Below are 25,140 nucleotides of genomic sequence, written 5' to 3' on the forward strand. Positions count from 1 at the left end.
ATATTTACTGCGTAAAATCACGTATTCTCGCGTTTGAATTTTTTAATAAAAAAATTTCAACAACGTTTGCTATCATAGATTGGTTTTTTCCATTTATTCAGAACGAAGCCATGACAGGAACGCACACGCAGAATCCAGTTTACTCGAGGATAACGCTTGCTCTTATGGAAGATACCGGTTGGTACAGCGCCAACTATTCGATGGCACAAGAGCTAGGTTGGGGGAAAAATCTGGGATGCAATTTTGCTATGAAATCCTGCAAGGAATGGATATCAACCAAATCATCTCCGTTGTCGTGAGTATATCGGAATATTCAGCAAAAATGAGCCGTATATCGCAATGATTATATGTGAAAATTTTAATATTTTAGAGGAAAGTCGATACATCCTTTTTGCAACAAAGTGAAACAGGATCCATTGCAGACCGAATGTACGGACGATCGGAGTTCAGTAGCCTTGTGTAACCTGGTGAAACATTCGCAACCACTACCCAAGAAATATCAAGTAAGGAATATGTAGTACTCTTAAAGCAGATGCGCGTGCAAACAAAATATCTACTATGATGACGTTACATCGGCAGCATGAGAATATTCGCGTACGTGAAGAATCTCGGTTGACGATTTCTTCCATTGCAGAACTTCGATTCAATTCCCCACGTACCGCCGGGAGAGGAACAATATTACGGCGGTTCGGTATCTCTAGCGGATTACTGTCCTTACATACAGGAATTCACGTGGAGAGCGCGGAATATAGTGGTCAGGGGTTCTCACTGTCTTTACGAGGAGAATAATCCGCGTAAGTCACATAGATACCGCATGCGCGTTGCGAAAAAATAATTTCAAAGGCGCAGAATATGAGAAGTGGATCTTTCTTTTTAGATCCGGACAAGAATTTCGCATTAGAGAAGTATGGTCCTCATTCAAGATGTTTTGACCACACTAATGATATGTGGGAAGAGAGAACTTGCAAACAAGCGCGTCAATGGCAGCATTGGGGCTCCGGTTGTTACTTGTACAAGTGCGAAGCTGGGAGATTGCACATTATGGTGAGTATTTTACGACGCAACGTTATGGATGTTTATAAGGATTTATTAAGGAAATTAAGGCACAATTTTCTTCTTTTGCAGGTCGGCAATTATACGTATACTTGTTACCATGCTGGACAGGAGATTATTATAAGAATTATGCAGAATGGCTGGTTGCATAAAGGTGCTCTAATTTGTCCCCCCTGCCGAGATATTTGTCAGGTATAAATAAACACATCTTAAAGTAACATGTTATATGCAATGATTGCAACACGTAACAGATGTAGCCAGATGTAATTTAATACTCTTTTAAATTTTTCTAAGGCGGAATTTAAAGCACGGGACGAGTGGTGTAAACCAGGAGACGAACATCCACCTTCCATATATTATCACAAAGACTATCTTCACTGTGCGTCCGCAGATAGTTTTAGTCCAAGTATATCAATGCTTATTGCAATGTTCTGTTTCGTCTTTAGATGATAAACTGTCTCTTTTAGTTAATTAGTTTTAAAACATTATCTAAATCCAGATACATAAATATCATTTATTGACTTATGTATCACGTTTAGATAACGATATTTTCAATGTGGTTCGAAAATATTCTATCCTACTTTTCACTATTGAAGAAACATAATGAATATTGGCCGAGATGACAATCGTAAATAAACTCGTTATCTACATGATAAAATGTTGGCTAAATAATTTAAAAGATTAAAGGAATTATCAATTGGCTTTAAATAAGTTAAATATGTGCGATAAACATAAAAAAATTAAATTTTGATTTAACGATTCGTGATGATAACGTGACGAGGCATTTTTAGGTGCCAATTTTATATTACATATGCTTCACTGATTTGAATTATGTATTTAGCTAATTTGTTAATTTTATTATTACATATATGTTTCGCTACCTTTGATTCTAACACATGATATAATTTCGTCATTATTTCATGTGCGAACACTATCTAAGCAAAGGTGAATAATCTTGGTCATCGCTCAATTTAAGACGATGAATAATTATACCGTAACTAATAGGTAATTGCTAATATTATCCAATATATGTACACACGGACTGCAACCGCTGCCGATATAAAAATAATATAGAATTTTATGAATGACGTAAATTAGTTGTAAAAATTAATAAGTTTAATAAAGAAATGCCATACATTGCTGATAAATGATTGTGTAAAAATATATTTTGCATGATATAACGACGCAAGTAATAATTCATAAAAAAAGTAGAAGTATGTATATATCGGATACGCAAGTTACATTTACAATTCATACTTGCGGAACATTAAAAAATAGTTTTGTCAGCAATGTATAACGAATTTACAATATGTAGCAATTTTTTAAGCGTTATTATATTAGGAGCTTAATTAAGCTATTGTTCATAAAAAAAAGACCGACTTTACATTCCATTGAGGCTATAATAAGTTTAATTTTCTTCAACATTCTGGATTATTGACAACATTAATGAAGCCACAACATTTCTCGCGACATGTGTATGAAAGTTCGTGTGAACATATGCACGCAAGTCATATCGAATAATATACGAATAAATGTGAAAATTAAAGTGATTTAAAAATATAACAAACCAATTTATAAAAGATTCTGGATTGTTGCGAATTTGGGTGGATATCATGGATGTCGTAAATGTATAAAAAAAGTCTTTGTATATATAATTAAAAAAAAAGCGAAGTTAGATTTATAACATTTTGTTCAAGTGTTTTTTGATGGATTTTTAGTCACTGGAAATAAATTCGATGGCTAAAATTGATTATCATGTTACAATTTTGAGGAAGATAACATCAAAAAATGATGATATATCACAACTAGTTCATTGATAAGTGAGTCATGTACGAGCGAAAAAAGTATTATAACTAATGACTCGTATATGTACATGAGCCATTTAACGTGACAGCCATTTAACGTGACAGCCATTTAACGTGACAGGAGTATTGAGAAAATTTTGTATAAAACGAAAATCGTTATGAAACGTGACACAGACATAGTATGAGGTGAAATAAGTGGATTTGTGTTTAGTAGCGGAAAATATTTCGGAAATAATTATTCGAATTTATTGCAAAAGAATAATGCTGGACATAATATTAAATATCAAGCACACGCGATTAATGTCCCTTATTTTAACTGTATTTAAAAAACGAAGAATTAAATTGAAATGGGATAAAATGTCCGTTATAGTTAAAAGTTGATACTTTTGCGTGGCATTAACAAATTTAAAACAAATTTGATATCGGAGCTATAATGTCTAGAAAATCATAAAAATCATATTTTACCTCTTTGATGCTATTTTTCCCAAAATTGTGATGTTATAGTCAACTTCGGTCAACGGTTTTATTTTCAAAGAACAAAAGTTTATCCAAAAACAATTTGTTTATTAAGATTTTAAAAAAGTGTTGAACCGTGTTATTTAAATTATGTTCAATGCGTACAACTTTCATCAAAAAAATTACTTTCATTACACTTTCGATTTGTATGGTTTTGTAGATTTATAATATATTTTATCTACAATATGATGGAAATTTATTATTTATGATTTTTTATGTTTATTATAGATATATGAACGCAATGATTTGTGCAGAGTAGTAAATAAAATATGTAATAATTTTAATCTACTGAAAGAAATGGCAAACGATGAGATCAGTACATTGACTGTACAAATATTATGATCTGAGTTATCGTCTATAAGACAATAGCTAAACCGTTATGGATACAACAATAAAATATTGAGCAATTTTTTTTGTTATTTGTACGAAAATGGCGAATTTGATATAACAGCATTTTTTAAAGACATTCCAAAAGGATTATTCAAATCCGTTATGTGAATAAATGTGTGATTTCATTGTTATAACACATATTCCAATTTGATGCATTTGTAAGATTGTAATGTGTAACTACGAGAGCATTTATTTTAATTTTGTATAAAAATGATTAGTATTTAACATATATACTTCGTAAAAAAACTTGAAGATATTTCAGTATTGCATCAAATATACTGAGGTTTATATTCGAGAACATTTCTCGTGAATTCCTTCTGATGTCATTGCTCGACAGAAGAACGAATTTTAATGCGTTAACAAACGCCGATAAATGTTAAATATTGAGCGCGTCAACTATCAATAAGAAAAAGACGAGTACGTTTTAATAATTATATAAGGCCCAACTATAAAAATCGAACGTAGATGTGTAAGTGTGTACGAGTGTGTGTGTGTGTGCGTGCGTGCGTGCGTGCGTGCGTGCGTGCGTGCGTGCGTGTGTGTGTGTGTGTGTGTGTGTGTGAGTGAGTGTGCGTGCGGCTATCTAAATACGTGTATCATAGATTGTTTTCAAAATTCTGAGCTGTTAGTTTGTTAGATTTTTATAGAAACAATTACAAACTTATATAAAAGTGTTAGAATGCATGTTTTAGCTATTAATTTGTTATTTAATTTTTAATAACATATTTTGTTATAATAGTTATTACAAAAAATATATTGCAATTTGAAAAAAATTGTAACTTCAATAAAACTCTATATTACAATTGTACAGCTCAGAAAAATTGTATATGTAATTTTAAGTCTTTTTTTTAAGTACAAACTGGAAGTTATGTAGCATTTGTGAAAAGAACCACTCACATTTTATATGGAAATAGTAGCTTTGATCAAATTGAGTGAAATTGAAATTTATTTTAGTTTAGATGATGCTGATCAAAAGTTTCCTTTGGCAAAAAGCGTTACAATCATTTAAACTAAAACATATTTCAATTTCAGTCATTTGAACCAAAGTCACTTTTTTCATATAAAATGCGCGAGATCCTTTATAACTACTATTTTAGAATATTTTATAATATAATAAAATATAATATTTTATATATATTATGTTTTTATTAAATAATTTTTAAAAAATTTGGCACAGATGCACAGAATTAATAAAAAAAAAAAAAAATGGTAAATTAGAATTTTTAAATAATCAATTAGAAAATAGTATTAGTTTTAATTTTATTTTATTACAAATTATTGCAACATAAACATTGCAATTACTTATAGAAGGTGTCTTATAGAAATCATCTTATGATTTAATATTCATTGTAAACTTAATAAGTAATATACCATTACTTATTAAACATAAAACATATTTAAAAGTTTAATTCTACTTTAGTAAGTAATTGTGCCATTATCAAAAATAAATATTCTGTATATTCTATGTATGACAAATTAGAAAAATATAATTCTCTTTATTATTAAACTCATTGTTAGTTGAAAAATTGTTAACATCGGCAAAAATTATTTAATACAAAATTTAATAGTTAAATAAGACTTAACGTATTGTAAGCTCTAAGAATATGTTTAAGAAGTGAGATTATTTTTACAGGTATCGGAAAATTAATGTAACTATAAGAAACAATATATACCAATTTACAGATATACTTCTGTTTAATAACAAGAAATAATAACTGATAGTTAATAAGTTTAAATATTAATACCATTGTATACACAGATTTTATTGCAAAATTGATGCATTTAATCTTCCTCTTGTGAGTTTTATTAACATAAACATTGGTAAATATTTTCTTGTATTCTTACAAATTTATAAATGTATGAGCTTTGGATTTGGATAACTTTAAAAATATTTGGATTGATACCTCAAAAATAACTTTTCATAAAAACGAGCTTATAGCTGCAATAAGGAAAAATGTTTAACCATATCGTAATAATATTATCACAAAGGAGGATTTATGACACCAATCTTGCAATATATGGCATTAATTTTTCTTTAATTTAAAATATGCAGACTTATAACACATATTAAAAATTAAAACAAAATTATCGTTTGAACACATTTTACATTTCATTTTATCTAGATCACTTAATGCAAAATATTCTTAATCATCGATAATAGAGTATTTAAGCGATTTATTTGCATCGTAGCACATAAAAAAGTGCTCACTACCTCGGCTATGTTAAGCAATCTGTATTTTATTGCAATCGCCACTAAAGAGGTATATAAGAAATGTAATATGAAACTACCTAGTATTTTGTTCTTGTGAGAATAAGAATTCTGTATACAGATTAATAAATAATTAAAAATTTAGAGTACAAACGGAGTTTTTTCTTAAATTGCACTTGTCATCAATTACAACTTTTAATTAAAATAATAAAAGACTTACCGACACTGATGCGGACACTGATGCAAAACTACATTAATCTGTAACATAATAAATATAACCAAATTAAAATAATTATTGTATCTTGAATCTCAAGCACACATTTTTATTAGTAAATTATTTCTGTTTCTATATGGAATGTATTTATACATTACATATGCATTATATTATTATCTGAACATATAATAAAATATATTGCATGTGCAAGTATTACGTGCTGTCTGGATATCAAATCCATCTCTTTCACTGCATAAATTAATAGAAAAATGCAAGACATTCACATGTGTCCCGAAGATGTCCTACCTGCCCACGAACCTGCAGATGTCTCCAAGGCTTCATCGTCATCTCACGCTTCCTCGCCGCACACGCACTGGAAACACTCGCGAAAACACGATCAATCGTCGCAATAAGTCAATCACGATTAAATTAAACATTCTTGAAATGATATGTATAACGGCACTCTTTCGACAAGAGACTCGAACGTCGACAACTTCGCTTCGTCGCGGCGTCGTCGTGGTACGTCGTTGTCGTTCCCGAATCGCGCGAATGATGAGAGTCAATCACGTTCTTACGATGAATATCGTAATCAGATACAGATTAACTTCAACTTCATAAATTCGATTCATCGATGCTCCGGAAATGTTCTGAGGTCTCCCAAGCTTCGCCGTCTCGCGCTCTTCCGTCGTACATGCACTAGCGACTCTCGCGAAAACGCCGCGATCAAACCAATTTGCAATGGGCCTCGTTTATTCAATATACGGCGCCTGAATCCGGTAAAAATCGTTTACATTATATAATATCCTCCATTCCCACAAACGCGCACTTGACTAACAGTAAGCTTGCTGTTACAATACGCCACTCGCGATTGAACAATGGCGAAACAAAAAGACCGATGCGTTATGCCGCTCCGTCGACGAGACATACAAACGTCGACAACTTCATACCGACGCCGCGCCGTGCGCGGGAACGACGTTTACGAATCGCGCGAAATTGGCGAGAGTCAATCGTCACACTCGTCATCGCTACGCCGGCCACGCAACCACTAACGAACGAGTCGCCGCCGTCGCCGGTCACCTTGTTTGTTTCGGCGCGAGCGGACGAGCGAATCGTCGGATATAAACAAGCGACGGATACCAACAAGATGCCCGGCGACTCGCTCGTTAGTAGTTGCGCGACCGGAGTAGCGGACAGCAGCAGTGACGAGCGTGACGACTGATTCTCGTCAATTTCGCGTAATTCGTGAGTGTCGTTCGCGCGCACGACGCGCAGCGTCGGCATGAAGTTGTCGAGTGTCGACGTTTGTATCTCTCGACGAGCGGAGCGCCATAACGCATCGGTCGTTTCGTTTCGATAGTGTTCAGTCGCGAGTGTCGTATTGTAGCAGTAAGCCTACTGTTAGTCAAGTGCGCGTTTCCGTGTGCGGGAATGAAGGATATAAAGGATTTTTACTGGTTTCAGGCATTGTACATTGAATAAATAACGAGGCCCACTACAGATTAGCTTGATCGCGACGTTTTCGCGATCAAACTAATCTGTGAATGTTGCCTGTGACTACAACGGGGGAGCATGAGACGACGGCGAAGCCGGGGAGACATCAGGGCGCCTCCGGGGCATCGGTGAGTCAAATTGAAGTCAAAGTTAATCTGTGTCCACTTACGATATTCATCGTGAGAACGTGGATTGACTCTCGTCGTTCGCGCGATTCGGGAACGACAACGACGTGCCACGGCGTCGGTACGAAGTTGTCGACGTTCGAGTCTCTCGTCGAAAGAGTGCCGTTTCACATCGGTTACACATATCATTTCAGGAATGTTTAATCATGATCGTCTTACGATGATTGGTGTGATCGCGTTTTCGCGAGTGTCGCCTGTGAGCGTGCGAGACAACGACGAAGCCTGGAGGACATCTGCAGGTTCGTGGGCAGGCAGGGCATCTTCGAGGGACATCATCTTCGGGTCATCTGTGAGTGTCTCGAATTTTCCTATTAATTTATGCGATGAAAGTGATGGATTTTGATATCCAGATAGCACGTAATACTTATAAAAGATTTATAAATTATAATATACAATTATTTGATTATTTTATGATACAATCTGCAGGTTCGTTGGCAGGCAAGCGTCTTCGAGGTCATCTTCGGGATATCTGTGAGTATCTTGAATTTTCCTATTAATATAAATGCAATAAAAGTGATGGAATTGCTATCCAGACAGCACGCAATACTTATAAAAGATTTATAAAAATTTATAATAGATAATTATTTGAATATTTTATGAATATTTACCAAATATTTCATAAACATTTTTGTGATTTTAAATTGAGCAGATCATAAAGTTTAAACGTAAATATCACATAAAACTATGTATAAAATATGTAGTTTATATTTTAATAAGATTTTAAATATTTCCTGAGTTTTTTTCTTTATATAAAATACCTGAAAACTATTTATATAATATTTAAAATAATAAATAGTAATAAATATTCATGATTATTTATCATAAATATTGTGTACTGGCTGGGTAAAAAAAGGGGCAGAAGTTTGCGAGACATCGAACAACTGCATGATAAAGCGAATATAACGTGTGAATATTTTATTATTGATTTATTATTTCCATGTCGTGTTACATGTCGTGACAGTTATATATACACAGTTCTTCCGTTTCGTATCTTTAAACAGACATAGCATAAGAAAAGCAACAGGTATAGCATTGTAACGCCACCTTACTCACAAGTAAAATCGACCACTTTGGTCGTAAATTTTATATGATTTAAAATAAAGTCTTAACTTGATAATACGTATTAAAAAGTGATAAAATAATAATAAGTCTGTGTAATATTATTATTGCACGAACGTCAAATTTATATTACGTAATTTAAATATAATACAAAGTTAAATAACTATGTTACTTACTATTCAACCGCTTCGTACCATAACTCTTGAAGCCGATGCGTCTCGGGTCTCGTCGATAACAACAAAAAATAAATAGTTTGTAAAGGACGGCAACTTTACTGCGATGCCCCGCAAGTACAACGCAAATCAACGACTGATAAAAGAATGATTATCTTATGCAGTTGAAATCACAATCCTCATAGAAAATAAAATCGACTGTCGGGTATGTAGTTATTATAAACTAGAAATATTTTACTACCTATGCAGCAGTTACTACCAGCGGATTACACAGTAGATATTGTACGTATCACTGTGATTATCACTGAGGATATTACTATTCTTGTAATAAAAATTTACTTTTTTGAAAGTTGTGAAAGTATGTAATCACATAAGGAGATGCTGGCGATGTTAGTTTTACCGATCGATAGAATGTGTGCATGCGATATGGATAATAATAAATATCAATATATCTCTCCATAGAAGCTAATTCCGATGGAAAAATATGCTTGCTTTCTACGTACATACAAATAAGTAAAACTTTTATCTGTAGCAAACGAATCGATCGCAGAAGTCGATAACAAAGAATTATAATTATAATTGTCTAATTTTTTATCGTTTTTTTACATGAAATTGTTGATTCCGCCATGTGTTATTGCAAAAAAGCTTTATAATTCTGTGTAATTAATAAAAAGATTTCTATGTCTGGAGAGAATAGTGTTTAATCAGTAAAACAGATCTATCGCCAGCATATCATAAAAGATAAATATATATTTTTTTGAAAAAAAGCTAAAGCTAAAAAATAAATAAATTGAATTATATACAATAATATTATACAATAATTATATACAATATAAAGAACATTGCAACAAAAAAATTACAGAAAATCTATAAAAAAAATTATAAATTTAATAAATAATTACAAATCAGTTATTTTTAAATTGCCTGGCAATTTTAGAATTGAAGTAATAAATTAAGCAGCAAACAATGTTTTACAAATATTTTTAAATATTTGAAAAGTGTTTTTTAAAACGTTAAAAGTAATTAAATCCTCTTTATGTCATTAAAAAAAGACGTTTATTTTAATGAAAGGATAATTTTTAACTTTTGGAAAATGTTTATTTTACATGGAAAAAAATGTGACCCTTAATATCGCATAAATGTTTTAAAAATGTTGAAAACTGTTCTTTCATTAAAATAAATGTTTTTTTTGTAATGAGATAAAAAAGGCTCAAACTATTATTTTAAAACATTTTAAAAAATGGTTTTCAAGTGTTTTAAAAATACTTTTAAAAACATGCTTGCAGAAAGAAACGAGAATTATTTTATAGCGATCTTTGCGTGTAACGCTTAATAAATAAATTCATTGATTCGATTATATTTCAAATAATTCTTCGAATGTATCACATGTCTAGAAATAATTGAGACTTTATTATATTGTGATTTACAATGCTAACAGTAATCAATGACTTAATGGTAATTTAAATACAAATACAAAACGCAACTATTGTACTTAAATGAATTATAGCGCTCAATTCTTATTTACTCTGCAAGAAATAGCCGAATTCAATATGTTGTTCTAGCAATTTTTTGCAGAATATGTACAATATTTGCTTTTCTCTTTCAGTCCACACTGCCGATTTATAAAAGACTTCTTGCTTAAGGCATTTATTCGGTGGTATTACTAAATTTCGGTGGGTTATTAAAAGTCTCATGTTTCTTTAATAATCTAACTAGTCGCCATTTTACTTTTGGCTAATAGTCTTATCTAAAATTCTACCTACATGCATAATCGCCGTATGTGTCGAATTGCCGAATACAAAAAACGATTTGCATTCGATTCGATAAAGTAAATTATAACATCATCGCGAACCAACTGTCTCATACCGATGATGAATTATTTGCAGGCAGTGTTTCATTTTTTACTGTCCAATTGTACCTTCACACCAATTTACTACGTAAAAGGGCGAGGTGATGTCTCTTCTTATTTACATCGCTTTTTACATCGCGCTAACGCTAAGTTTTATCGCGTTGGGAGATTTCAATGATCATTCTCGATGTTGCTAAAAATGATTTGTGGTTTTAATGTGGTTTTAATGTGGCGGCCACACAGTTAAAACAGAACGCTCGAAAAGTGTTCGTTGGAATCTGGATGTGCATATGTAGGTACACGACGTCCTCGTGTATCTATGCGTGTATAAATCCAAACCCTAATGAACTTTTTTTGAATGTTTTGCTTTAACTTGTGGTTGCCGCAGTATGATTTGTCTCGAAAGTACATATACATATAGTCCTCTCTAGAAATCTATATTCTTTCTCGACATACTAAAACTTTAATAAAAACTTCCAGCAGGTTTACTAAGATACGTAAAAGGTTTTACTTCTACGTTTAAGAGTCTCAGGAAATACAATTTGTACATGAGACTTTATACATGAGACATCTTGTACGCCTAATTAACGCGATATTACATTATTACGATTTCAATTGTTTAGTTCGGCACAATTTGAGTTCCTTTGCATTCATAGACTTTTGCACATGTAATGAAAAATGAACATGATAAGAGTTATAAAAACAAAGGTATATTTAGTTTTTAGAAATATCGCCAATCCTCTTGAAGCGCTTGGAACAAACTTGAGTTTTTTTCAAATGTATAGCTTTTTCGACAATAGGTACTTTTTTTTAAATATTGTTCATGTTTATGGATAGTATGTATAGTACTATCTTTTATTCAATACATATGATTCAATCGCTCGTACACGTATATAAATACGCATAGATTCGTAATCAATTAGATATTCAAATTTTTTACATGTACAAATAGAAAGTTCTTTTATTAAATAACCTCTTGTGAGATGAAGAGGAATGAAATTTTTACAGCTTTCAAAGAGCTTTGAATTACCGTCTGAGGCACACGGCACACTTGGTTATTAACCATTTAAACACAAGTAATGATCCATCAATTATTTATTAATTTACGCGAATGAAATAACGGTGGATTTTATCATTTGAAAATATGCGCGAATAATCACTGCAGATGAGCACGCAGATGCTCGACAATACCTTTAAGTTTTGTTTTAACGTAACTATTCCTCGAGAAATGTAAATGTTTCTTGATATAAATTCTTGAAAAACTTACTTACTATTTGCCATGATCTAGCGATATTATCTCACTAACTATATATCCCGCGGTACAAATTAAAGTTACCGTAAAAAGGGGATATTCTTTTTAGCCTAAAGTATCCCACAATATTAGAAATTTACAATTATGCTACAAAAAATAAAATTATATAGATTTTGTTAACAAAATCTTATAAAGTTAACATTTTGAAATGTAAGGTATATATACATGTGATTTAAATATAATACGTAAACTCAAGGGATACAGAAACATATTATATAATTTAAATAAAAGACAAAACAATTTTTTTTTTTCAAAATTTAAAGTTAAAGAAGTTATATAAATGAACTGAATTAATATTATATGAGCCAAGATGGATTGTCCAGCTTACATTTATAAAAAAAAAAACAATACAAACACTTATAATTTGCGATTATACATAGAATTGTTAAACATTTCGATTTTGATTCCAAGTTTCATGTATAATCGCGACTTATGAGTATTTGTATTGTATTTATTTATGAGTGTAAGCGTGACAATCCAGGTTGGCTTGTTAGCTCTTGTATAATACTATTTCGTTTTTAACTCATACATTTTCAATAATAAACTTTATCAATAGGATAAGCCATAGAAAGTATTACTTATATAAATCTTTTTACATTAGAGCTGTGCGCAATATTTCTAATTATAAATTGAAAGTGTAATTATTTCATACATATTAAAGTTTTGAGAGAAGTCCGAATCTTATTTGATTAAGTATGAAACGGCGTCATCGACCTCGTTAATATTTCTACTTTTAATCATCTCGATATTTCTTTGCTGAATAAAAAACTTTACATATTAGTGAAAGATAATTTTCTTTTTACGGAAAAATTCTATTCCATTAAATAATATACGGCACTGATTCCGTCTTTCTTGTTAAAGCAGAGATGCCAGCTTCTCTCTATTATTATTATTATTATTATTCTGTTTCTTCGAAATTCTTCGGTAATGTTTAAATTCTCTAATTGTTTCTGTAATTAAAAATTTCTTATTTCTTTATAATAATTATTTTCACAATAGTCTAAACAAAATCTACACTTTGGTATTTTTACGCAAATGCAATAAGCATACAAAAAATTGATATATTACAATTAATTTAGATTTGTTATAGTTAACCTTGCAAGGCTGTTTTTCTATTATTCTATGCATTATAAGGTACCTGAGCCAAATAAAGCTTACTTAATTAATTTTAGTTTTTAAAAACTATAAGGATATTGTAATAAAGTAAATAAAAATAAAATTTATTTCACAATTATTCATCAAACTAAAATATATCTTCCATATCAAATATTTATAAATAAAAAAAAGTTGTTTTAAACTCAAACATGCGGCTTTATATAAAAATCATGCATAATTATATACAAAATGTTATGTATAATTATATTAAAACGATTTTTTTATCGGATAGGTAGTTAAATACTATAATGTTACAATAAACTATAAAATAATGTGTTTAATAATTTTTGAAGTAATTTTTTAAAAACTATACCTATATTCTCATTTTGTCACAAGTTTCTGTTGCACTAAACAGAGGTGATTTTAATTCCTCTTTATTTAAGAAACTTTTAATTTTTTTAAACATACTTTAGGCTCCAAACGCGCTTTTATGCGATAAATTCAAAAGTGGCTCTATTTAATGTTGGACTTTATTCGATTCAAGTACCTTACTAAGTCAAAATAATGCAATGATGCATTATTTTGCCTTATTATATCATCGTTCAAACAAACCTTTTAGAAAATCGCAGATAACTTATTCTTAATAACTAATCGAGACTTAGAAACTAGAAAAGTACATATGAGAATAAATTAAAATATACATTTTAAAAAAATGTAGGAACAACATCGCTATTTTGCGTATTATCTGTAATTAGTTTGGTATAAAACTCTGCGAGATTAAAAGAGTAAGTTCGGATATCTGCATTTATTGTGCAATTTCATTAGACCTTTTATGAAATATATGTAACAATGACATGGATATAACATGTTACGCCTTAGTCTTCGTACCAATGAACTCTCGAGCTTGAGCAAACAATTGCAATTTAAACAATTGCAATTTAAGTTCTTCACGAAGTGTACATATTTCTTCGACATTTGCAATTTTATGTCGTGAGTGTATCGCACATCTTGGAACAGCCTCAAATTACTTTAAAACGATCAAATTCAAATTTAAAATTTCCTTAATGAGGACTTAGTTTTAAATTGAATTGTGACTAGAAAGAAATGATTTAAATTTGTAATCTATTACTCTTTTAAAACACTAGACAAAATAGGCGCGCCCGTGTATATTACATAATTTCATACAAATTACAAATTGAATATTACATTATTAACCCTTCAATACAAATAGTCAAAATACGCGATCTTCGCGAACGGCTGTCATTTACGAAGTAAGCGCTGAATGAGAACCAATCAGCACATTGGAGAAGCGATAACAATAAATTTCGAGATTTTGAGTATCGATGCAATGCACTTTTTCAAATAGAGAAAGAGAAGAGAATTTTAGCTTTTTGTAATAAGTGTAAAAGACATTGTTATTTGTGGAAAATAATTTTCGCGTTTGAATGGGCACATGTGCAATTACGGGGAACGATTCGATATCGGAGACCGTTGCAATGTACATTCTGGCTTCTCGTCACGTTGTCGGTTTAATGAGACCGTGTGTCATTGCACTTCGCGTCTAACCGGCCGATCAGCTAGATTAACCATGATTTTTGAGCTTGTCGCGGGTTGACAAAAGCACCCCAGAAAGTGCGTCTCCTTTAAGTGACTTGCTACCCTGCGACTATGGCTTGTAAAATACAAGTGTCGTACGAATCGTGGTTAAAAAAGCTTAGTCGACGTTAGACGTGTGTTAAACGTGATTCGGGAGGCAGAATACATTTGCAACGAGTTTACTGTCGATTCCGTATAAATCGCGTTTAAACTGCTAAGTCGTTATTTCACAAATCAAGTAACAAGCAATATACGTCTCTTGCACGTGCCACGAAGAAGATGCTGGTAACGAAATAAAATGCTTCTTTATGCTGAAATTTTTTTGTTTTTCAGGCATTATTTTTATTTTTAAAAATAAGAATTATATATAAGAAAAAACAGGCGCGCGCTACAAAGCTTCTAATATTGCATAATTTTAACAAATTACAAATTGAACATTACATTATTAACCCTTCAATACACATAGTCAAAATACGCGATCTCCGCTATGACAGCCGTTTTCGAAGTAAGCGCTGAATGAGAATCAATCAGCACATCGGAAAAGCGACAACAATAAACTTTGAGATTTAGAGTATCGATGCAACGCACTTTTTCAGATAGGAGGATCTATGCTTTTATGCATCTTAAAAAAATTGTAAAGGAAAGTGCTCAAAATTGTATGTCCAAGTAAGAGGCAATTTTTTGTTTGAGTGCCTAGCTCGTAGCGCGAACACTCACGTGTGAATAATTACTCGTGGAAAATGGGATTAGATGGCGCGAATGACGTTAACACTCGCAGAGTGCTTCGCCGTGATTAAACATCTACATGTATATCGTCGAGAGCGGCGCGATTAGTATTAGTTTCCTCGTTGATGCCGTGATTAATTTCCGTAATCGATCTCGTCGCGACGAGAGCTTAATCGCGGTGTGTCGACACACGCTTCGCGCACGCTCGTCTGGGAGCATTCTGGGAATTCACGTTTCTCTTATGTGCTGTTGCATCCAGTGAGTTCAGGCTCCTTCTTATACGAATCGAAGTAATGACGATGACAATGATGTACAGCAGCATTCCGATTTGACGACGTGAATCGTTAATCAATGTTTCATCGCGATTCCATATCTCTGACGAGATCTGGCAGGCTTTTAAAGCGCGCGAATTCGGAGCGATTCTGTCGATCGTGTCGATGATAGCTTGTTCCGTTCGACGCGACTTCGTCGCAATTGTTCTCTTCCTCGATGCGTGAATCTCGTCCTCGTGCCAGCGAGGCTGTGACGTGGTCTCGCAGATATCGGTGCATAAACGACGGATATTGTGCTCGATAGTTTTGGAGCATCGGATGCCGGCTTGCCGCCACGCTGTACTAACTGGCGTCGTCCGGAGATCCGAAATCCTCCGTCTGCGTGGCGGCATCTTTGGCTGGAAATTGCCACCGACACTCATTAGCAATAATAAATCAGATATGCTATATGGAGAACGAGTTATTTACTATTGGAAATTAATTAGAAAAATCTGGAATTTTCAGGGAATTTTTTTTTTATTCTGAAAATGAAGAATTTTCATGGAATTTTATTGGAAATTTGTGGAATTTTATCTTGTTTAAGTTCCATTTCTTCTTTCTCTCTTTTTGACAAAATTATTTCCTTAACGTTTTTTCTAATTTTTGATAATACAGATGTCGAATAGTAATCAATACAATATACACCTCTCTGTATTATATTCACGTATTTTTTTTGTGTGACTCGCGAGGTTTTATTAAAAAATCAATGATAACACATCGTTCTATAAATTGGCGTTATGTTTCGCATATTGTATTCAGTATTTTTAGTGAGCTAGATCATTGCGGACAAATCGTTATATACCACTTAATTAGTTTATTCCGGGAAAAATTATTTATAAAATATATATAATTGTATTTTATATATTTTATATATTTATATATAATTATATATTTTAATATATATGAACATATTTTATATATCACCATATATAATTATATATAAATATATATGAAATTTATATATAAGGATTACACATAATTTCATGCAATCATTATATTTAATTATATATAAAAATTTTTTCCTGGATATTATTTCTTTTTAATATTTTTTAAAATTTAATATTAAACTTAATTGGTTTTTCTTTGTGATTAAGGAACATTAAAAGATATACAAAATAAATTATTTCTTTCCAAGCTGCATTAAAAAATTCTTATCTTGAATTTTTAATAAAATTCCTAGAAAAACGAGAAATTCTCGAGGAATTCTTTTTCAAAATTTGAGTAAACACTCTGTAGATGAAAAGCTTTTGTGATAATTATAAAAACTAATTCAATTTCAAGATGAAAGCTTTTCCTGTTTTTCTGTACCTTTAGAGTGATGCAAACACATTTTTATTAATAGGAAGATGTTTTCAAATTAATTAAAGATTAATACCGCAGAGATGACAAATTCTATGTGATGTATTATAGAATAACACAGATAGCAGTGAATAATAGAATAGAAGCATATATTTATGCATCGCACCTCACGTGGATGCTATGTCACCATGTGTTACATGTCCAGTTTCCCAAGGGAGTGGTGGTGGCGTATTTGCTAATGATAACGAGGAACAACGCGCCATTGAGCATCGTTCCATTGAGCAACGCTCCAAACCTGAAATAAAATAAAAAGACCCGTACAATAGCTTTTTGCGCTGATTACTGTAATTATAACTTCTAATGGAATTGCATTATAACATATAACATATAATGCAATTCCATATTATATGTATAACATATAATAATTATTTCCGCGATAGCATAGAATATCATTTTGAATAATAAATTTGAAGCAAGTGTGTCAGCAAATTTGTTTTAGCTCTATACATTTGTTTTTAATCGGATCGATAATTGAATATCGCGACATGTTTCCTAATGTGATCTATACTTTAACAAGATTATATTCTTTTGTCATTTTATCACAGCCATGATCGCTGTGATAGGATAGAGAATATAAGCTTGTTAAAGTATAGGTGTTGCAATTATTCTTTTTATTTTTCTGAAGATTAAAAATTAATTCTTTATATTAGAATGAGAACTTTAAAAATTAAATACAATGTTTGATATTGCGAAATATAAAGTTGATCTAAATATGTAATTAATTATTTTACAGAAAGTTCCTATATTCATTCTTGCTCTAAAATTTAAATATATGATATTATTATTTGATATTAATAACTCAGTGCATAGAATTACATTGATAATAACAAAATTTGGCGAGTTTAATTTTCTAGCTTTCTAGTTAAAAGTAAAAATCGAAAACTTTATCTGGTTAAAAGCACTAAGTTATAACGTTTAAGCAAAACAATTAATGTTTTGCTTAAACGTTTTGCAACACAATTGGCAAACGTATATATAGCATCAGTAGCATGTATAGTATCAATAGCAGCAGACGCAAGATATATTCCAAACGTGATTACGATGCAGTTCGCATTTACGCGAATATAATGACACTGATTATTACTAGCGATCACATTAAATCTCGGTTTATGGATGTCACATAGAGCGCGAGAATCCAGTTAATGTTGATAATAGGTACTGTCAAAAGGCTGATTCCCTTCGGTTTAATTAGCGCAAAACATTGGTTATGTTAATCCTTTCGCTGCTGGTGCGAGATCTATCAATATAAAGGCAACCGAATGAATTTTATCGTAATTAGCATGATAGATAGGTCCAAAGACTGTGAAAAGATCCATTGTTAAGGGTTTATTTTTTTCATTTAATGTATCCAGTCTTTGTTATTAGGAAAAAGATCACATGAATGAGTTATGAATTTGTTTTTAAACTTTTGTTTAAGAGGTGCTTTTAAATTCAAACATATGTTTCTAAAGCTAGTGTCTATTATTACGCCAGCTTTAACACTATTATATATGAAACTTTACATGGAGACATTTTTCGTAATAATCGATTTCCTTTTTAATATGATAATAATAATAATTGCGTTATAATATTTGTTTAACATACCTGATAGATCAACACCTGCGATGCTGCAAACATCTAAGCCGCCGGTGCTAGTCGCGCAACAGTGTTGTTTCGTTCCTAACGGCTTAGACCTGCACAGAATCTGCATATAAAAAGGAAATTAAAATTATCCGAATTATCAATCATGACGTGCATCGATGGTTGAATAATGCCTGTCAGTTTGCGAACGATAAATCAATCGCTCCAAGTAAAAGTAGATTTTATAAGCTTTATTGATTACCCGTGTGATAAGGTTGAAAAATTCCCCGTGAGAACGGATAATAAATAATCTTTATATCTTAAAGCTTCCCGATTATCAAACTTCCCTGCAATATATTCATGCACGCATTTATGCATTTCATTTATCAGATTAACGTAAAGTAGCTTCTAATTGTAAGCGATATATATCGCTGCGCTTTCATAAACTTTACGTTACGACGCTTCGGAATAGTACGCTTGAAATGCAACGTTGGTCCTCAAGGAATATACGTGTAACTGAATATGCAAACGTGCCTTTGGCAAGCTATTTCCTACACATATAACATTGTACCGCAAATTAAATAATGCATCAATTGTATCGTTGGAATTTATTTTTTTCATTGCAACATACTATTAAAGTTACATTTTATTCTTTTTTGCTTTCAATTTATAATAAAGAAAATAACTTTTATATAATAATTTTAATTTTATAATAAAAATATTTTTCTACAGACTAGAATTTTTTTCTATCTTAAAAAAAAACAATAAAATTTTTAATAATTATTGAATATTTATATTATAAGTCTATTACGTACGCAAAGCATCCGATTCATATATTATTTTAATATGAATCGAAAAGAATGCAAGAAATTGAACAATACTCTCGCGATTTACTTTAGAATACAACCTCGCGTGAATTATTTAATATAAATTTTATGATAATTTTATTTAATAACCAAGCCAGTAAAAATCAGGATTTAACCGCAATATCCGGCATACAAGTCTCAAAGTACTTATTTTATTAAGAGCATACTTATATCTATGCAAAGTGGTTTTCGTAAGCTGGTCGATCTATCGCTTTATCAAAACATTAACACATACAGATTTATTGCCACTTGCTATTATTAAATTTAATATGTAAAAATAGACTATGAGTTCCATAAATCTTCTTCCAATAGTTACTTGCATATTTTTTATTAAAGATAAATTCTTTGTCAAATGTAAAGTTGATGTTATTATTATTAAAGCTTTTATTTAAAGCTTTAAAGGGATATACTGTTTTTATGTTTTTTTTTAATTGTGCAACAAAACTTGATATTTGAACCGAAAAAATAACACGTAAAAATTAATTAGTAAAAATGAATTTGGAAATAATTTAGCACTGGAGCTTAAATATACATTTAATTGCTATCTCACAATTTCGTAATTTTACTGTTCTCAATAATCGATTAATCGATTTCTTTTTTGCGACAACAGTGAGCAGACCTGTGATTCACGTGAGAGAGTAATGATTTTTACTTCGAATATGAAAAAAATTTCATCCGTCGTTTGCCAATCGAAAGCTCGCGTAAGCCAATTGTAAAGAAGTATCAAATGTGCTCCACGAGGATATTTTACTGTACTTGCATGTAGTTTCGCATCCAATGAACGTAGAGAAGAAGCCGCGGTGCACTTCGCGCGGTGATTAAAGATTTACTGCACGCCGACAAGCTTTTCGGAATTCATGGCCTGTAAACTCGAATCTTCAAGATCTACATATATGGTACGCGACATACTGTCCTTTTTCTCCTAATCTTGCTGAATACAAGAAGAGAATTCAGCAAAAGAAGAAAAAGAGACCGACCGCTGGGTCTGTTGCGGAAAATATCAGACGTGCTGCGTAACGCGTTCTGTACCGGATAAATCTTGTTTTCCCGGCAGGTGCTGTCGCGTTCCATCGTGTTCTCGTAGAAGGTCGTGTTAAGTCGTTCGTCTTCATTCGTTCGCCGACGACGTGAACCGTTGTCCTCCTCCAGAAATTTACTGATTCTGTTGCAGCACCGAGTGCGGCACGATTGATTTCGCGGAATAAAAGAAGTGAAGCGCAAAATCACAAGACGAAAAATGTGGAAATGTGTGATGTAACGGAAAGATAAAACGAATCGAATAGAAGGAATCGTGTAAATAAAAGAAAACGTTTGTTTTACGAACTTGCTGAATCTCTTCAGTCGTATAAATACTATAAATTTTTCGTTTATCTCTCTTCTCCCTATAGTTTATATTCCATATATCTTATTTTCTTAATTGAACGTTGTTACATTAAAGTTTATTTGAGTTATAACACAAAATAAAGAAATACTATATTTTTAGTAAAGCTCATAATTACAATTTATAAATATTATTATAAATTATAATTTTAAGTCTTTAAATGGAGGAGAGGCAGCATATCTAGTATATGTTATCACGCGATTCGTATAAATCTTCCTGCTTATTTGCTTGTTACAAGGAAAGACGCGTTCGCTCACTTTGCCGCTACTTTGAGGATGTAAGGGTCTTATCTCAAAATATTACCAAAAATATAAAAATTTTATATAGAATATTCTAGTATTACGTTTGAGTATCTGTGTAAAATTTGAGAACCATCACTTATTGGTTTAAGATATTTAATTTTTTGTTATGAATCTTGAATTTTATGTAAAATTGCGTTGTGCAGTACTTATTTGCAAATTTGGAAAGTACACTGTAAAAAAATTTAGTAAATTTACATGTAATAGATGTAAAAATTACATGATTAGTTCCGTAAAGAAAATCATGTAATTTAGAAATTGCGTAATTCCACAAAAAAATATGTAGATTTGTTTTTATCGAGTAAATATGTATATTATATTTTATACGGAAAGTTACATGCATATATAACGGAGGATATTTAAATTATATATATAATTATCTAAATTTTTGTAACATTATGTAATACAACAATATTCCATATATCGCTGTGAAATATAATACGATCAACGTTCACTATGCATGCATGAAAACTGCCCACCTAGTCATCACTATGTGCGGGCACAATAAGTAGTCATTCTATTATTTAGAGAGACAATATTTGAATGTATAATATGTAATTCAATTGCAGAACGTATTGTTACCATTTCCATACACGTTGTAAATTTACTTCTGCAATCTACTTAATTACAAATGACAAAATTAATCTTATCTTTGCATTGCAAATTTACAAATGCGTGAAAATTTACAACTATTTAGTAACATTTCACCTATAGTGGGTAATTTTGAGAAAATTGTTTTATAGTTTAGCATTAACAATTCAATCAAAATTTTTACATATACTAATAAAATTCTAATAAATCTTTGTAGAAAAATTCATTTAGATCCACTTATTCGTTTAAAAGTCATTTATATTTAAAACTGCAACAAAGTGTAATAATTTTTGCTATGGACACAATTATTAATCAAATTTTTTATTGTTTCTTTTTTGCAACTAGCTTTGGTTGGTTGGTTCTAATTTAATACCGCGAAATTTTCTTTTATTTCTCTAATGCGGTCTTTACGCTTTCAGCAAGAAAAGGCTTATGGCAACCGCCGTCACATAATTATATGGTTATTAAATACAAATTACTATTGATTATAAATTAGAATTTATTATTTTAATTTATTGAAATTTTATATAAATTAATTGTGGTGCATTCTGAATGCGCAAAAAAATTTTTATTTTACAACTGTTGAGATTTCTTTTATGAAACAGAAAACGTAATTCTTTGCCAGACTTTTGTCCAGTTGGAAAGAAAAAAATTGTCAGTTGCAAAGTACTACATCGAGTTAAACTTTAATAGACGTTTGAGAACTTCCATTCGTACATAACAAAGTTTACGTAAAGTGTTTATACGTGTAAAATAGTGTTGGCTATGGCCGTAATAGTCGAATATAATTCGCAAAAGTTATAGACAAGCTTTGGATACGAAGACGAAGCCAAGTAAATTTGATTATTCCGAAATGATAAGAGCATAAAACTTTTCGTTTTCTTATTTATATTAGAAAATCAATTTTAATAGTTTTGGAATATGACTCGTTCTATGAAGATAAACATAATGCTCGTTAACACTAATTAACTAAAATATAAATATTTATATACTTACTTTAGTATAAAGAAGCTCTCTCGAAATTCGGCGGAAGTGATTATTGAGCAGCCAATAAAGGAAAGGATTCCAAAAGCTGTTAGAGAGAGCCAGCCACGTGGCTAGGAAGTCGAGAAATGGCGGTGGTTTACTTCCAGTACAGGCTGCAACGACTTCCTGAATCGTCCATGGTGTAACCATGACGATGAAACCTAAACTCATTGCAGCCATTGTTCGCGAGGCCGAAGTCGACAATCGTCTCTCGTGGGCAACAAGCTGAAATATGTAAGACGTCTTCTCTGTAGCGTTTTCATCTCTTTTAGACGAAGGTCAAGATACAGTTTCTCGCGATAAAATTATTTTCACGCAGGGATGACTGATTCGCACGTTATTTGAGTTTAGCAAATTCATGGTACTGCGGACGTTTATGTACATTTATATGTACATTTATAAACATGATTTTATGATTATGTAATAAGGCAAGGAACATTTTAAAAAGTTGAAGCAAAAGTTGTGCGCACACGCACAAAACCTAATTTATCATTATCTTTTAAATATTTAATTCAGTTTTATCTAAATAATATTTTTTATCTGTAGTGAAGAACTATATCATATTTTAATAACATCTTAATTTAGTATTCTATGATGGCTCAAGGATTGGCTTAAGAATGTATGTGTCACATCTCTGAGTATATATTTCCAAAAATTTAAAAATATCGTAGAATATTTTGTTACGTTTGAGTATCTAACTAAAATTTGAGCATAATTCTCTTATTCGTTTAAAAGTTATCTACTTGCGCTGTTTGCTCTTGATTCTTACGTAAAATCGCGTTTCGTACATCCAAAGAAAAGTTTCTTCGAGTCAATAAAAGTTTGCATTAATGAATTTGTGCGTTACTAGACGGTTAAAGGAAAGTTTGTTTGATTTAAAGAAAATTTTTGTTTGTTCCTATTATTAGAATTAAAGAAATAATTTGGATATACAACGCAATTTTTTTTTTAAATGAAAGAAATATATTTTTAAACCAAGACAACTAAATTATTTCTTATATTTCTGTTAGTATTTTTTTTATTAAAAAATTATTTGTTTAACTTAACAAATAATTTTTGAACAAATAATTTATTTACTTTCAAAAAGGCTTATATCATTTCTTGAAATCAAATAAATTTTTATTTTTTTCTAAAGTATTTTTATTTTTACGTAAAAAAATTAACCTAAAGGAACGATTTTGTCATTTTAAACATAATTTTTGATTAATTTTAACTAATACTGTAGAGTCAAAATCTTCTGGAAATTTATTTTTATAATTTGTGTCAAAATTCAGGATAAAATTCTACGTATAATTTTATGTACTATGGTGTAACAAATATTAGAATAATTTGAAATACACACACCTATATAATCTGTAATATAATTAATCTATTTAGAATATATAAATAAAATGCAAAGCATATAAATCAAAATACACGACGAATATTGTATAATATAGATCATTTAAAATGGCGATGTAATTAAAATGTTAACAACATACAGAGTATTTATTACGAAGAAATTTATTTTTAACGGGATACCAACATTTTATTCTTCATTAAATATTCTTTTTGGAAGATGGTACTCATCTTCTTAATAACTCTTTCAACTGATGAATTTTTGAATAGAAAGTTAGGTTTAACGTTGCCTCGATCGACTGTCGAGTTTTAGGCTTTGAGATTTATATTTAATTACATCGATCTTACCGCAAATGAGATTTGAATAGAAGATTAAACGAGACTATTTTTTTTTATTAATGCCAACCCTAAAATGTCACAAGAAACTTAAATTCTACTTTCTAACATCTTCAATATAATTACGTCGACCTTGCAAATAATCTTCTTAAAGGTTAAATTTCCTTCCATAAAGAAGTTTTAAGTACACAGTGCGTCTTTTACGATCACTATCGACATCCCAAATCTATAACCTATCTTTCGATATTCGCTAACGCAATTGTTCGGGAGAGTAACGGCTGCACATTATCGACATTTCCTTAAAAGCCCGTTGATCCGTCTTGAGAACTTTCGTGTTTTAAAATACTTTCACAGTTTCCTAAATGATTACATTTCAAGTCAAACCAAATGACATTTTTTT

General features: G+C 31.1%; 3 protein-coding genes across 8 annotated transcripts in view; 2 read left to right on the forward strand and 1 right to left on the reverse strand.

Moving 5' to 3' along the window:
- LOC105193225 (leishmanolysin-like peptidase) overlaps positions 1–6,126 on the forward strand; it is a 269,152-nt gene extending 263,026 nt beyond the window's left edge. For both annotated transcript variants that reach the window (XM_011157595.3, XM_039458987.1), the window contains 6 exons: positions 102–295; positions 371–503; positions 635–794; positions 878–1,044; positions 1,126–1,245; positions 1,348–6,126. In XM_011157595.3, the coding sequence (XP_011155897.1) occupies positions 102–295; positions 371–503; positions 635–794; positions 878–1,044; positions 1,126–1,245; positions 1,348–1,503 (930 nt within the window). In that variant the 3' untranslated portion in view covers positions 1,504–6,126. The remainder of the gene's footprint in view (positions 1–101; positions 296–370; positions 504–634; positions 795–877; positions 1,045–1,125; positions 1,246–1,347) is intronic.
- Positions 6,127–7,212: 1,086 nt separating this feature from the next.
- Positions 7,213–25,140, forward strand: part of LOC105193227 (prominin-2) — a 104,994-nt gene continuing 87,066 nt past the window's right edge. The window contains exons 1-4 of one of the 4 annotated variants that reach the window (XM_011157597.3): positions 7,213–7,584; positions 7,649–7,806; positions 7,998–8,152; positions 8,290–8,334. The gene's annotated coding sequence lies outside the window, so the exon portion shown is untranslated. Of the gene's footprint in view, positions 7,807–7,997; positions 8,153–8,289; positions 8,335–25,140 lie in introns of all 4 variants that reach the window. The other 3 variants (XM_039458984.1, XM_026131468.2, XM_039458985.1) reach the window with 3 other exon arrangements.
- LOC105193226 (trace amine-associated receptor 9) overlaps positions 12,510–25,140 on the reverse strand; it is a 72,593-nt gene continuing 59,962 nt past the window's right edge. For both annotated transcript variants that reach the window (XM_026131470.2, XM_039458988.1), the window contains exons 9-12: positions 23,037–23,291; positions 18,928–19,027; positions 17,450–17,578; positions 12,510–16,343 (exon numbers count right to left, since the gene is read on the reverse strand). In XM_026131470.2, coding sequence (XP_025987255.1) covers positions 17,451–17,578; positions 18,928–19,027; positions 23,037–23,291 — 483 coding nt within the window. In that variant the 3' untranslated portion in view covers positions 12,510–16,343; position 17,450. The remainder of the gene's footprint in view (positions 16,344–17,449; positions 17,579–18,927; positions 19,028–23,036; positions 23,292–25,140) is intronic.

The sequence above is a fragment of the Solenopsis invicta genome, chromosome 16 (genome assembly GCF_016802725.1).
Source record: "Solenopsis invicta isolate M01_SB chromosome 16, UNIL_Sinv_3.0, whole genome shotgun sequence".
NCBI lineage: Eukaryota > Metazoa > Arthropoda > Insecta > Hymenoptera > Formicidae > Solenopsis > Solenopsis invicta.